Below are 14,385 nucleotides of genomic sequence, written 5' to 3'. Positions count from 1 at the left end.
ATATATAAAGAATCATTATATAGTTAGCCCTCGGGGTTATGGTCCATTGGTAAGTGGTGAGATGAGCTTCCTACATATGAGAGTTCGAATTTCACGTAAGACTTATTACACCAGAGGAATTCAAATTATTTGTGACGCTGGATCGTTCGCTAGGATCTATTTTTATTTTTTTATTTATTCTGATGGTTAATAGGAATGACTACACGTAGTTGTATATTTGTTTTCATATACAAAATTATAACAGTAATTATCCACTAATATTTGAAAATGCACAAGAAATTTTGCTTAGAGAATGTTCTTTACTCAACATACGTGCGTGGTTTACCTCTTATTTTCTTCTCAATTTTCTTAACTTATGTTTGGGCTTATTATTAGAACTCCACAGTACTATATCTTATAGTATATCAAAGTTTTCGTTTTTAACAAACAATTAATGTTATATTTTTAATCTAATATCCACTAATTGCTAATCAATGTTTATCAATTTATTTTTAACAAATAAATTGGACACTTTATTATACATATATCTGATTTAGTTCCATTAATGTCAATTAAGCTTAGAAATTAGAATTGACTTTAGAAAAATGTTAACCGCACATTAAATTGGGTGAATAAATATCATTATAATATTACTATAGTCTTATGGTGTTAGAAACTCACTATTCTTCTTCCTGTTTCCGTTAGCTTTGTTTAATCATATGTTTTTTTTTCCTATCATCTTGAAATAAATTTAGCATCCAACATGACCGAGAGGGCGTACGTCCCTATGTGTGTCCTCCTGGCCGTGAGTTATACAGAAAGAGACATGAACCCAATTAAATTCCAAGTGGGAGCAAGTGTCTAATGCCAAATTTGCTCATCATCTGATCTCATGCCCTTTAAAACCGTGGACTAAACCTAAAACAAAGCTAGAGGAAGCTGCAGGGGAAGGACCTTGAGACGTCGAAGGCTTAGCGATGTCAATGTTAGCATGATTATATTAGTCTTCCTAATCTCCATGATTATTATATGATTAGCCAGGCTAAACACAGCTCCACCTCCGACAAAGATGACCTCGACACCATCTCTGTTTTGACCGGATCATGGACTTGGGGTTCAGGATGATGAAACAGAGGAGCTCCCGTTGTCGGCGCGCACACAGGCACGGGAGTTACTTGGGTGGGTCTCTATGTTTCACATCAACTGTGAGTCGCCTCCGTGTGTTTCAACGGGTTCATCATATAATTATACTCTGAAATGAGATGACGATGGTCTGTCGACGGAGAAGACAAGCATTCTTTTACGTGACAAAGAAAAGTGGAACAGCGATTTCAAAATGGAAAACTGGACGAACATGTCCCATCCTTTTCCAATATCATGGGTCCAGAACAGACTTTTTGTCGGCATGGTGAATTTCAACCCCGAGTATACTCGAGCTAATATCAGAAAGCCATCTATAAAAAGCTGCCTCTTGTGCTTCAAATCAACAACCAAATCTCCTCTCGCTCTCCCCTTCTTCCGTCTTCTCTCCGTCTTCTGGTCGATACATCCATAAGCCGTACCTTAGAAAATGATCCAGAAGCTGCTCTCGAGAACCTGCAACACGCACGGACAGGATTCCTCGTACTTCTTGGGATGGCAGGAGTACGAGAAGAACCCCTATGATCCCATTGCTAACCCTACGGGGATTATTCAGATGGGCCTGGCAGAGAACCAGGTTGGTCTCTCTGATTTCTAAGTACTCGCGCGAGTTCTTAATTAATTAGTTCTAAGTGCGTACAATTAATCTAATTAACTCTTCGTGCAACGGTTGCAGCTCTGCTTTGATCTGATCGAGTCATGGCTGGAGAAGAATCCTGGCCCTGCCGGCTTCAAGGAAGATAGTGCACTAATCTTCCGGGAGCTTGCTCTCTTCCAAGACTACCATGGCCTGCCTGCGTTCAAGAATGTAAATCCGCACAAACGATCAACTTCTTTACGATAACTAGCTAGCTAGTCCGTAATTAACTTCGTATCTAATTGGATGCAAATTAAATTTACAGGCATTGGTTAAATATATGGGAGAAGTAAGAGGAAACAGAGTAAGGTTCTATCCCAACAACCTGGTCCTCACTGCAGGCTCAACTTGCGCCAATGAGATCCTCATGTTTTGCCTTGCCGATCCTGGCGAAGCATTCCTCCTACCTACCCCATATTATCCAGGGTATACATGCACGTCATGGATTAGTTTAACATTTGCTAAATTTGTTGTGAATGACTAATTTGGTTTATGATTGTGTTTTGCAGATTCGACAGAGACCTCAAATGGCGAACCGGAGCCGAGATCGTCCCGGTGCACTGCTCCAGCTCCAACGGATTCCGCATCACTGCGGCGGCGCTGGAGGAGGCGTACCACCGGGCGCACAAGCGCGGCCTCGCCGTGAAAGGAGTTCTCGTCACCAACCCCTCCAATCCACTGGGCACCGCCATGACCCGGCGCGAGCTCGACGAGCTCGTCGACTTCGTTGTCGCCAAGGACATTCACCTCGTCAGCGACGAGATCTACGCGGGCACCAACTTCGCCGAGCCGGGGTTCGTGAGCGTCGCCGAGGTGGTCGCCGATGGAAGGGCCGACGCATGCCGCGGTCGCATCCACATAGTGTGTAGCCTCTCCAAGGACCTCGGGCTCCCGGGCTTCCGCGTCGGCGGGATCTACTCCGACAACGAGGCGGTCGTGTCGGCCGCCACCAAGATGTCGAGCTTCGGCCTCGTCTCCTCCCAAACGCAGTACCTCCTCGCTGCGCTGCTCTCCGACGAGGCGTTCACGGCGGAGTACGTGGCGGAGAACCGGAGGAGGCTGCGGGAGCGCCACGACGCGCTGGTGCGCGGCCTGCGAGGGATTGGGATCGAGTGCTTGGAGAGCGGCGCAGGGTTGTTCTGCTGGGTGGACATGCGCCACCTGTTGAGCGCCGTCACGTTCGAGGGTGAAATGGAGCTGTGGAAGAAGATAGTGTACAAAGTCGGGCTCAACATCTCTCCGGGCTCCTCCTGCCACTGCGACGAGCCCGGGTGGTTCCGCCTCTGCTTCGCCAACATGTCGGAGGACACGCTCAGCCTCGCCTTGAGTCGGCTTCAGACCTTCGTGGGCTCCTGCCGCAACCGCCCACACTGCAGCGGTGGCGATGGCCGCACGAGAAGGCAGTTTTTGGCTCGGTGGGTGCTCCGGTCATCGCCGGCTTCCGACCGCAAGTCCGAACGCTAGACAGAGACGCTCAGATCATCAATTGCATGCGTAATTATCAAATTCTTTATATTAAATTAATCTGTCTCTTATTTATTGGTTATTATTTTTTCCTCGGTGCACTTCCATCGATCTCATTGAACATTGGAAGTGACCAAGGTTGATGCGTCAGAGTGTGAGTCTTTTGACTTCAAAGTTTTAGCTGAAGTTTATGTCTCTCTCTTCCCGTCGTGCGTAGACAAAAGTATTGTTTGTAAAATGGGCGGGCAGCACTTGTGTTGTCCAATCTGTATTTTCCAGCTGGACTTCAAATAAAGCATTACTTATGGTTATACACTTTATTGTTCTAAGAATATCGTCATATATAATAAATGTATTCAAATAAAATTGTAAAAAAAATTCAATTACTGCGTTATTTTTAAACAAATCCAGGCGTCGCGTCATATGTTGCCTTGAAATCCTCACGATGCCATAATTGAGACCATGACGGACTCGAGTTAGACCGGGCATGGCCGATGTGTGGACCAGCGACACTACAACACACGTGAAGCGCATGTCCCGGCGAGAACACGCCATTTTCTTGTGTCACATATTAAATTTCCGCGGCGACAACCAACGATTTGCCGGAGCCTGATTAGGATTTAGGCGTGGTGCCGAGAACAAGGCGGCGGGCGAGATTGTGCTCTGTCCCCCGCGTGTCGCTCGCTAAGCGGCATGGTCAGGTAAAAACCAGTTGGAAACTCGAGTCGTCGAATTTATTAATGCCTTTGAAATAATTAATTTTCGTATTAGCTGTAAATATAAATATTTTGACAAATCAATCAAGTTTAGTATTTGGGCAATGAACACTCTCTCGGTAGCTCATCCTGCAGGAATCTGTTTGTATCTTGGCAGTAGTCGTAGATGAGGTAGTATTTTCGCACCCACTTGAACAGCCTCCTCTGCCTCCATGTCAAGCTCTCAAATTTGCGTTGGTTCCACCAGTTGCCGCGGCTCCCGGCCCGGCAAAACCGAGGCCTCCCCTTCCAAACACAAGCATCCACCTTGTAGTTCCTCAGCCAGGCCACAAAAGGCCCCTTCGACCAGTTCACCTTGTTGCGTCCGCCGCGTGTCGCCCAGCTGTCGCCGTTCCATAGGCTCGCCTTGATCCACATCGGCTGCCACCCGGGAAAAGCTACCCCCTTACCGGCATGATTCCTGAACACCCTGATTGGCACCCAATCCACCATGAACCTGCAGCAATCATATTTAATTATATGAAACGAATCTGTCTAGTAGTTTAATCCTGGACCATCTGATGTAATTTACTCACACAATCTGATAAATGTTCCAAAAGATTGAATAAGTGTGGTAGTCTTTGGTTGGATCAAACCAGAGGTAGATCCTCTCCTCCCTATCTCCGGATCCATTTGCATAAATATTTGTTTGCAGAATATATGGTTGCCCGCTCACATTACCCAGGAATTCAAAATCGATCTCGTCGCGATTGGGTCGATCAGAAGTAGCCTACATCGTTAATTAAACGGAAGTCCAATTATATATATAATTCTGATAACTACTGATCAACCTGACGACAAATTCATATGAATTAAGATAGGAAGTTTATACAACTGACGTAGTAGGCAAGAACAGTGCCGGCTGAGTCCCCAGGCACCAGTTTGATCTGCATATCAATTTGTCCAAACAAGAACTTATCGTTGGAAGCAAAAGAAGAGCCTGCAAGGAATTAAATATATATATGCAAGTTATCGCAGAATTATTGTGTCGATTTAAGTAGCATGCAGATATACCTGATTCATTGTCTAGCAGTAGGCTTCTTGAATGGGCATCAGAGGATGTGATTACATGGCCGGGAGACCAAGTGATGTGGAAATCAGAACTGAAATTCCCAGTGGAGACGACAGACGCGAATACTGAGTTAATAATGCTTGCAAACAAGGAGGTGAGAAGGAGGAAAAGCTTGCTTCTGTCGTATGGATGAACCATGGCGATTGGTGACGATATTGATTGATTATAGATGGGCTGAGATTGGATGTTAGGATATATGAGGTGTGGTTTGGTGATGAAGCAAGAATGCTTGGCGTGAGGGAAGAGGAAAAGAATGATATGTGCATTATAATGAAAGAGAGGTATTCCGCAGGCTTTTTGGCGTTTGAAACACCTACGAGTTTTCTTGTTGCAAAAACTGTTTGTGAAAAGTGATCGATATATATATATATATATATATATATTGCGATATCAACTTTCCAAAATGGGCCGGGTCTGATAGTCTCTTTCATTCAAGAAATTTGCGTCTTCCTCAATTCAGACAACTTTTTAAAGGCTTGGCATTTGGTTTTGTATACATATATACGTGGAATTGATTTTCCCTACGTCTGTTTACTTTGAGGAGAAGTAAAGCTGGAGGAAAGAGGAAGAGAAGAACCTGAGACAGGATGCAAAACTAATTTATCAAAAAGTTTTTTTTTAGTGATTAAAGTATACAAGAACCAGACTATTTAAAAAAATGTAGTTGAAGAGGAAATAGATAAAAAAAAACTCTATATTCAGGTCCCACCGAGACTTGAACTCGGGTTACTGGATTCAGAGTCCAATGTCCTAACCACTAGACCATGGGACCACGATGCAATGAGAATTGCATTTTTAAAATAAAAGGTATATAAAAAGAAATGCTCAATAAATGGAGTCGAAACAAGCGGCAGAGAGGCCAGGTGAAGCCGCGAAGGATGGCTGCAGCACTAGGCTCCTCCCGCCTTGCAATCATCTCTTTATCCAGACACACGATCCCCAACCATAAACCTTCTCCGGTGACTCCTCGCCCGCACAAACCCCTCCTCCTCAGGTTCCGAACCTCCCGCCGTCAGAGCCTCCGGTACCTCACTTCTCTCGGCATCGCCTCCTCCCCCGAGTCCATCGCCTGGTCCCTCTCAATCGTCGAATTTCTCAAGTCCAAGGGTTTCTCCGATCACCACTTCTCCCGCCTTGCTGCCGTATGCCCTGCCATATTCACCTCCGCCACCGACGTCCACCGCACCCTCGCCCCTGTCTTCGCCTTCCTAGCCAATGACCTCTCCGCCAGCCCCGAGCGGGCCCGCGATTTTGTTCTCCGATGCCCCGACCTCCTCGTCGCCAACGTCGAAAGTCACCTACGTCCCACGCTCTGCTTCCTTCGGAATCTCGGGCTCAGAAACGTCGGAGCGCCGACCAATCTCAACGCGCACCTTCTCAACACCCCTCTCGAGAAGCTGGTCTCCAAGATCAAGTTTTTAGAGTCCATGGGGCTGTCACACGAGGAGGCAGTTGGAGTTTGCGTTCGCTGCCCAGCAATCTTTGGCTACAGCGTGGAGAACAACATGAAGCCCAAGATCGACTACCTGGTGCACGAGATGGAGAGGCCGATCGAGGACGTGAAGAAGTTTCCGCAGTATTTCGCCTTTAGTTTGGAGAATAAGATAAAGCCGAGACATTTGCATTTGAAGAAGAGGGGGGTCCAGATTCACTTGCAGAGGATGTTGGTATGGAGTGATGAGAAGTTCTACGCCAAATGGACGTGAAACTTATGGCCAGTGTCAGGCCACAAACCTCTATATACTCCTTTCGTTTTAATTTATCGAAATGAAATTTAGATTCTACATTGTGTGGCACTTCAAATAGCATACCGTATTTTTCTAACTAGTTTAGCAGTCATGAAGAATACAAATTCTATATTGTAGAACACCAAGTCTTTTAGGAATTAAAAAAGATATGCCTAGCTTCATTAGTTAGATGTTTGAGCAGCTGCATCAAGCAAGCTTAGAAAACCAATGGCTTATCTAGAAAGACTTTCGATCGATAAGTATGGGGTATTGAGTGTTTCCTTACTCGTGTAACATCAATGATCATCAAGCAGGTCTATTGGTATTGGCATAGTTAGGGTGATGTCTGATTTGTAAATATTTACATTCAAGAAAACAATGCTTGTACCTCATGCCTCTGTAAAAGTTTTTTCCCTTGTTCTTGTTGAAAGCTTATGCAACCATGCTAAATTTTATTTATTTATTTACTTTTTTTTTTTGCTTAGTTCTTTGAGATTTGAGGTTGAAGCTTCACTTGATTTCTTTTTCAGGGTTTCTTCATTTGCTTCAACTTTCTACATTTTGTACTTTATGTTGGATCAACATGAATCAGTATTCTAATTACAATTACAGATGATAAACCCCTCCAGTGAGAAGAGCTTTAAAAACTGTAGTTGAGCAATTGATCTACCATTTACTGTTGAGTGACTGACTATTGACCTCTAATGTCTTATATTTTCTTTTAAATAAAAATTGTGAAAGCATGCATTGGTTTGGTTAATATTTATGAGCTAAAATATTCCAGTGAACAATCTGTCAGGGAGAACTTTGAAAGATGCATGTATATCTTCTTATTCATCTATGTCTAATGTATTGATCATGAAAATATATGACTGACCCTGCAAGTGAGCAGTAGTATTCTTCCTCACCTATGAAGAATGCTATCACAGGCTAACTTCCCCTCTAGTTGACCAATCATCCGAGCTATTCTCAACTCAAGACCTTTCTGAACTTGCTCAAAGATAGTTCTAATGATATCAGCAAACTGCCTCAAGTTGAAGCCTATAGATTTATCATGTGCATCAGCTCCAGAAAAGATAGAATTAGTTTTGGACTGCATTTCTGTGAACTTCTGTCCTGTTGCCACAACACACTTTTGTAGTTCAAATGTTTCTTCTAGATAGCACATAAGTGTCTCAGATTGCTCCTTTGTTCTAACACCTTGTGAGTCTCTTCTGCTTCCTAACTGGTAGTTGTCCTCCTAAGACACACCAAGTAGAAAAGAAATTGGACAATGAGGCGAATAATGAGATTCGTGAAAGAAATGCATCAATGGCAATATAAAGGAACTTTATTCCTTTTTCTCACCATTCTATTGCACAAGTCATCAGTCTTCTCTTCCAGTGACTGGTATCTTTTCACTTGTTTGTGTAGCAAAGATTTCATTAGGAAGAAGCCTTTCATGTTTTGTTTGTCCTCATCAATCTTTCTGTCTTCAGCTCCAATTCCACCAGTATTTATTGTATCCATGTTTGCTAACTGTTTATTAGTCAGTAATCCAGCCAACTTCTCGAGAACAAGTTGTTGCTGTTTCAACCTCTTGATGTTGTACGAGACACCAAAAGTATGAACGTATGTCTTCCAACAGTATGCTTCTCTTATAAATGATGGTTCAGGGGACGTGAATTTGCCAGAAATTGCAGCATCCTCTTGCAAGCCATTTTGTTCGTTAGAAGTATGAGGATTAATGCGTACCTCTTTAACTTCTTTTATTTCTTCTTTAGGAGAGTGCAATGTCACTGAAGCAGCCTCAGCTTGCTCCTGCAATGAAATTTCTGCTCGTTCTGGTTCCGGAGACATATCTTCTCTGCAGTGTTTCTCATGTTCTTGAAAATGATTGGTTCCAATTTCTTCCTTTTCCTTGTAAATTTCACTCTCTTCATTGGATCCCATCTGCCTCAGTCTTGTGTTACCAACTTTGATCTCTGTAAATTTCCCAGTAGATTTGGGCTTTGAATCCTTATACTTCTCTCCCGTTTTCCTCTCTTTGAGTTTCACCTCTGAGCAAAGAGGCTTTTGTTGGCAAACCCCAGGATTAAGAGAGCAACTTGAATTGCTTTTTTGATGTCGATGAAAAAGGAAGCTGAGCTGCTCCTTCAGCAGTTCCGTTTCCTTCTCCTTTTTCAACAACAGGACCTCCAGTTTGACGTTCTCCTCTCTCAAGTGAGACAGACTCCGATCAAGTCCTTCTATGTGAGACTGAAGCATTTTTATTTCCAGTGCCTTCCCCAGAACCTGCCGCTGGTAAGTTTCCAACGTCTCTTCTTTCTGCCTCATCTGCTCTATGAATGCCTCTACCTCTGCATGATGCCTCTGCTTGATGATGCTCGCATGCTTCTCATTCCCGGTTCGAACCCAGTCTTGTAGCTCCTGCAAGTCATCGAGTTCTGCAACAAAGCAATACACAATGTGATTTTGATCTGAAAATGAAGAAGATAAAATGGTATCTGTACCTGGCTCATAACTTCCATCGCTCAATGGAAGATCCGAGCACATGGACGGAGAAGAGCACCGACCTCTCTTTCCCTCGGCTTCGAGGTATTCCGGCAGCAGATGCTTCGGGTTGCCATTTCTGCGCTTCGACGACTCCCACATCTTCCTCCACCTCCTCATCTCTGCCTCAGCTTGCGTCTTCTTCGCTCTCAGCAACTTCACTTCGTTGAGCAGCACCTGCTTCTCAGTCGCATCGAGCTTAGATTTCCTCAGCACCGCGCCCAAGATTTTGTCCTTCTGCTCGCAGTCTTTCCGGATCATGGCGCACTCCTCCGACAGCTTCGCCTCTGCCTCCGCCGCTGCATCTTTCTCTCGCACCGCCATCTCGAGCTTCCCCTTGGCTGCCTCCACCTGCACCAGCGCGCGTCCCATCTCGGACTCCATTCGGCATTGGTTCGACAGCAGCTCCACCAGCGTCGCCTTGTGCTTCCACAGCTCGGCCGCGTGCTCCTGCGTCACCGTCTTGAGCCTCTCCCTCATCTCCTCCGCCATTTGCTCGCCGAATTCAGCCTTCTCCTCCAATACCTTTCTCCTCTTCGACTCCTCCTCCAAAGACTCGCTCAGGGTCTTTAAGTTCGCCGCGTACTCTGTGTCGCTCGATTTGAGGCCGCAGAGCTCACCGAGCAGGGCCTCGATCTGACGTCGGAGGCTCTGCCTCTCGGCCATCCAGCTCTGCTCGCGGGCGGCGAAGATGCTGACCACCTTCTCGTTAGCCTGCGCGTCCTCTTTTCGCCGCCGCTTTAGCTCTTCGATCTCCGACTCCGCTCTGCTAAGCTTGTCCTCCATTGCAAAAAACTCAATTGCTCGGCAGTTGTCAACCTCAGGATGCGCCATTCTCCTATCATGAATTATTGGAGTTTGCAGGGTGTTAATAGTGTGGGTTTTGTCACCTCAGACTCGTGAGAAGTGAGGGTACGGCTGATCTCATTTTCAGGCGACATGAAAGATTGCATAAGGCTGCGCTAACCAATCCGGGTTTCCAGTGGAAAAGCCTGTGCGATGCTGTTTATGAGCTTGTCAAGCGAACAATAACTGATAGACTAAGCAAACTGAAACTGAAAAATCTGAAAAATAAAAAACTACCAATGTGGAATGGATTCACAGCGTATCGAAATCAGACGATTGAAAATATTTTCCTTTAAGATTTTATTTATCTATACTATTCAAGTTTGCTGATCAGTTTTATAAGCAAACAATTTCTAACAAAAAAAATATATATCGAGTTGCCAAAACATATCGAAATATATAGAAATCTGAATATTTATACAGATATCTTTTTATGAATTAATGGGTCTTTTCAGATGATGCAACTATCACAAAATATCTCTTTATTTAAATAACTATCAAGTAGTTACAGATGAAATCATCCAACCAAGAAACATATTATTCAAGATAAATTCAAATGAAAAGACACATTTGTTTAAATCAAACTCTCCCATGTATTGCAATCTCATACAATCCCTATATAATATTTCTTCCAAACTGATTATAATAGATTCATATACAAAAAGGTATCTTTCCATTTTAACCTTTAATTAGTGAAATACTTCAAAGCATTTGCAAGACGGTAGTGTACCTTAGCATTGAACATTGTCTCTAATCAAATATCAAAAATTAGACTCTATAACGATTCAGAACCAATGGTTTGACGGTTCTTAGGGAATTGACCCTTAACCTTAATCATTCACGACGATTACGATTCACAGTTCGAAATTATCAATTCACGATTCACCGCAGTTCGCTACTATTCACCACGGTTTGCCACGATTCAAGATAATTATATTAAAAAAATAAAAATTATAAATTCATAAAATAAAAAAAGACTTACACTTATTTAAGTTGTATATGTATTCCCTTAGGATATACTGGAATCAAAGCACACGTAATTCTTTTAATTTTTTATCCTTTTACTTTATGAAGTGACGCTATTCACTTCCATTTCTCGTTCTTGTAGTATTTATTCCTTCGATATCAAATTCTTCAACATTGTCATATGAAAGTTGTATTTCTTGAATTCTTTTTTCGGCTCTGGTCCAATCGTCGAATAATGTTTGGGCTTCCAATAGGTCGAAAAATAAAGTCGATCATCATTCATCTAATATGTTACTGCTGGTATTGAACGTTTGTTCGATAACAACTACTAGACAAGCTAAAATTTTTTTGACGAGCATAAAGAGGATGGGAAAACTTTGAATTTTCTATGACTACCACTTTAGAACATCGAAATTTGCTTTACTATTTGCTTCATTAAAATTAAAAGAAGTCATAAATTAATTCTCAAATTCATGTGTGGAACTTGAAAATGGTCATAGATGTTTCATCGGTTCTTTTAATAAAATTTATGTTTTTGTAAGTTTTAAATTACCACTAGCTTTTTGCAAATAAATTAAAAATTAAAAAAGACCAAAAAATCAAACAAATTAGAAGTGATAATGGAGGTGAAATTAAGAACAATAACTTTAATCTATTTTGCCTTGAAAATGATTATCATCATGAGTTTACATGCCCTAAAACACCCCAACAAAATGGAGTAGTAGAAAGAAAAAATAGAACCCTACTTAAAGCCTCTAGGACAATGCTAGATGAATATCAACTTCCAAAATATTTTTGAGCAGAAACAGTTAGCGTTGTCTGCTATGTACAAAACAGAACCACAATAAATAAAAATTATAATAAAACCTCATTTGAACTCTATTATAATAAAAAAAAAATCTAATATTAAATACTTTAAAGTGTTTAGATGCCCAATTTACATACTAAACACAAGAGAATACTTAGAAAAATTTAACTCAAAAGTAAAAAATAGAATCTTTGTAAGATACTCATTAAACAGTAGATGTTACAAAGTATGTAACAAAAATACACTAAGAATTGAAGAAACCACAAATGTAAAGTTTGAAGAATCTACTCTTAACTTAGAACAAACTCGGAATCAACTAATTGAGTTTATAAGAGGTAGCACTAGTCAAGGGGGAGCAAGTGAAAATCTAAGTCAAGAATACGAAGAAGAACATCAACCACAAGAAAATAAACCAACTAGAACAATAAAGGTTAACCCAAACCATCCACTTGATCAAATAATTAGTGACCCAGACCTAAGAGTCCAAACTAGATCAGCTTTTAAAAGCCTAAGCCAAATAACTTTAATATGTAACATCAAACCCAAAATAGCAGAAGAATCATTAAGTAATCCAGATTAGACCTTAGCTATGCAAGAGGAACTAGCCTAATTTGAAAGAAATAAAGTACGGGATATAGTTCGACTACCAAAACATAAAAAACTAATTGAAACAAAATGAGTTTTTAAAAATAAATTAAATGAAAATGGCGAAGTTGTTAGAAACAAAGTCAGATTAGTAGCAAAAGACTTTAGTCAGGTTGAGAGACTTGAGTATGATGAAACTTATGCCTCTGTCAATCAATTAGAACGTTATTAAGCTATGCGACCCATAAGAGATTCAAATTATATCAAATGGGCATTAAGTCATCCTTTCTAAATGGACTAATTAAGGAAGAGGTATATGTAAGCCAACCCCCAGGGTTTGAAAACCTAGAACATCCTAACTATGTCTTTAAACTAAAGAAAACCCTTTATGGCCTAAACAAGTTTCTAGAGCTTGGTACGAAAGATTTACCACATGCTTAATCTCAAAAAGCTTCAAACAAGGTCAAGTAGATTCAACCCTATTTGTCAAAACAGTCAATCAAGATTTTTTTTATAGCTCAAATCAAACAAACAAATGAAGGAAGTTAGGTTTATCAACAAAAATATACACTTAAATTACTTAAGAAATTTAGTATGGAACACTCAAAGGAAATTAAAACTCCAATGGCCACAAATTTAACTCTAGACAGTGACCCAAATGGAAAACCTATAGACCTCAAATATTACAGAAGCGTCATAGGAAACATACTATACCTAACTGTCAGTCGACCTGACATTCTATTTGCAGTTAGTATGTGTGCATGGTACCAAACATATGCTAAGGAAACACACTTGGCCTATGTTAAAAGAATTTTTAGATACTTAAAAAGAACATCCAACATAGGTATGTGGTACCCTAGAACAACCAACTTTGAACTCATAGGGTTCTCTGACTTAGATTATGCCGACTATAAATTAGACAGAAAAAGTACAAGTGGTGGTTGTTAACTACTTGGCACATTACTTGTCAGTTGGTTTAGCAGAAAGCAACACTGTATCGCTTTATCTACCACTGAGGTAGAATATATAGCAATAGGAGAATGTGTTACATAACTATTATGGATGATGCACACCCTAAAAGTCTTCAATTTAAACCTTAAAAATACAAAAGTCCTAATTGACAATATTAGTTCGATCAACTTAACAAAAAATCCAATGCATCATTCAAGAACCAAATATATCGAAATTAAATATACTTCATCAAGGATTATGTAACTAAGGGTGACATTGAACTCAATTACATTGTATCCAAGTCAAATTTAGCTGACATATTTACCAAACACCTTTTTGAAAGTGAATTTAGCAATTTACGTCAACAATTAGGAATGTGCTTCATAGACTAGACTTGCTATTTTCAAAACATTTTCCAAATAATTTACAAATTCTAAGAAAATTTTGTTACTTCCTAAAATTTCCCATTTCCTTATAATTTCAAAATTGATTTTAGCTTTAAACTAAATCAAATCCATAGAAAGCAAGTTCCTATAGAACTAGAACTTGAGCATCTCACAAACACACTCGGATTCCCTTGATTGTGTATTCCAAACCTACAACGGCGTGAGATGTATAGGCACATTGCCTAGACTTAAGATACTTATATCAGTGCATCAATATAAGTCTGGGTGTAAAATACCAAATACTACAGTGATCAAGTTAAGTAATCTATGTTTAGTCAAACACTAACTGGATGCATTTACCTAACATCATTAACCAAATGAATGTTACTATCCTCTGGTAGTTAGTTAATAACTAATGGTTAAATAGTTAAGAATAATTTTGTAGATGAATATTTTTAAATACATACTAGGTCCAAGGGGAGGAAGGAATATTTCCAAAATAATTTTTTAATTGTCTTGATATATTTTGCAAATTAT

At 40.9% G+C, this 14,385-nt stretch overlaps 4 protein-coding genes and 1 non-coding gene across 6 annotated transcripts; 2 read left to right on the top strand and 3 right to left on the bottom strand.

Moving 5' to 3' along the window:
• Positions 1-1,486: 1,486 nt before the first annotated feature.
• LOC122011509 (1-aminocyclopropane-1-carboxylate synthase 3-like) lies at positions 1,487-3,533 on the top strand. The gene is made up of 4 exons (XM_042567902.1): positions 1,487-1,696; positions 1,796-1,927; positions 2,022-2,182; positions 2,266-3,533. Exons 1-4 carry the CDS (start codon positions 1,550-1,552, stop codon positions 3,218-3,220), a joined length of 1,395 nt encoding a protein of 464 aa, XP_042423836.1. The 5' UTR covers positions 1,487-1,549; the 3' UTR covers positions 3,221-3,533.
• Positions 3,534-3,953: 420 nt separating this feature from the next.
• Positions 3,954-5,212, bottom strand: LOC122011657 (probable xyloglucan endotransglucosylase/hydrolase protein 10). The gene is made up of 4 exons (XM_042568030.1): positions 4,990-5,212; positions 4,815-4,915; positions 4,512-4,705; positions 3,954-4,432 (listed from the first exon to the last, which is right to left on the bottom strand). The coding sequence occupies exons 1-4, from the start codon at positions 5,183-5,185 to the stop codon at positions 4,027-4,029; spliced, it is 897 nt and encodes a 298-aa protein (XP_042423964.1). The 5' UTR covers positions 5,186-5,212; the 3' UTR covers positions 3,954-4,026.
• A 535-nt stretch (positions 5,213-5,747) lies between these two features.
• TRNAQ-CUG lies at positions 5,748-5,819 on the bottom strand. Its single transcript has one exon. It is a non-coding gene; the product is annotated as a tRNA-Gln (tRNA).
• A 90-nt stretch (positions 5,820-5,909) lies between these two features.
• On the top strand, positions 5,910-7,440 carry LOC122012128 (transcription termination factor MTEF1, chloroplastic-like). The gene is made up of 2 exons (XM_042568578.1): positions 5,910-6,767; positions 7,305-7,440. Exon 1 carries the CDS (start codon positions 5,926-5,928, stop codon positions 6,751-6,753), a length of 828 nt encoding a protein of 275 aa, XP_042424512.1. The 5' UTR covers positions 5,910-5,925; the 3' UTR covers positions 6,754-6,767; positions 7,305-7,440.
• Positions 7,441-7,580: 140 nt separating this feature from the next.
• LOC122012127 (myosin heavy chain, skeletal muscle-like) lies at positions 7,581-10,231 on the bottom strand. Of its 2 annotated transcripts, none has more exons than XM_042568575.1 (3): positions 9,267-10,231; positions 8,122-9,200; positions 7,581-8,014 (listed from the first exon to the last, which is right to left on the bottom strand). In XM_042568575.1, exons 1-3 carry the CDS (start codon positions 10,138-10,140, stop codon positions 7,679-7,681), a joined length of 2,289 nt encoding a protein of 762 aa, XP_042424509.1. In that variant the 5' UTR covers positions 10,141-10,231; the 3' UTR covers positions 7,581-7,678. The 2 variants fall into 2 exon arrangements, with proteins under 2 accessions (XP_042424509.1, XP_042424510.1); XM_042568576.1 differs by having other exon boundaries at positions 9,330-10,231.
• Positions 10,232-14,385: the final 4,154 nt, after the last annotated feature.

This window comes from Zingiber officinale, chromosome 8A (genome assembly GCF_018446385.1).
Source record: "Zingiber officinale cultivar Zhangliang chromosome 8A, Zo_v1.1, whole genome shotgun sequence".
Taxonomy (NCBI): Eukaryota; Viridiplantae; Streptophyta; class Magnoliopsida; order Zingiberales; family Zingiberaceae; genus Zingiber; species Zingiber officinale.
The sequence above is the reverse complement of the archived record's forward strand: the minus strand, read 5'-3'. Positions and strand labels throughout refer to the sequence as shown.

Coding starts and splice junctions, on each gene's coding strand:
- LOC122011657 (XM_042568030.1), bottom strand. CDS start 5,185: ATGGTTCATCCATACGACAGAAGCAAGCTTTTCCTCCTTCTCACCTCC. Junction 4,916..4,989: donor ACTGCTAGACAATGAATCAG/GTATATCTGCAT, acceptor AATTCCTTGCAG/GCTCTTCTTTTGCTTCCAAC. Junction 4,706..4,814: donor GCACTGTTCTTGCCTACTAC/GTCAGTTGTATA, acceptor TTAACGATGTAG/GCTACTTCTGATCGACCCAA.
- LOC122011509 (XM_042567902.1), top strand. CDS start 1,550: ATGATCCAGAAGCTGCTCTCGAGAACCTGCAACACGCACGGACAGGAT. Junction 1,697..1,795: donor TGGGCCTGGCAGAGAACCAG/GTTGGTCTCTCT, acceptor CAACGGTTGCAG/CTCTGCTTTGATCTGATCGA. Junction 1,928..2,021: donor GCCTGCCTGCGTTCAAGAAT/GTAAATCCGCAC, acceptor TTAAATTTACAG/GCATTGGTTAAATATATGGG.
- LOC122012128 (XM_042568578.1), top strand. CDS start 5,926: ATGGCTGCAGCACTAGGCTCCTCCCGCCTTGCAATCATCTCTTTATCC.
- LOC122012127 (XM_042568575.1), bottom strand. CDS start 10,140: ATGGCGCATCCTGAGGTTGACAACTGCCGAGCAATTGAGTTTTTTGCA. Junction 9,201..9,266: donor CGATGGAAGTTATGAGCCAG/GTACAGATACCA, acceptor GCTTTGTTGCAG/AACTCGATGACTTGCAGGAG. Junction 8,015..8,121: donor ATGACTTGTGCAATAGAATG/GTGAGAAAAAGG, acceptor GGTGTGTCTTAG/GAGGACAACTACCAGTTAGG.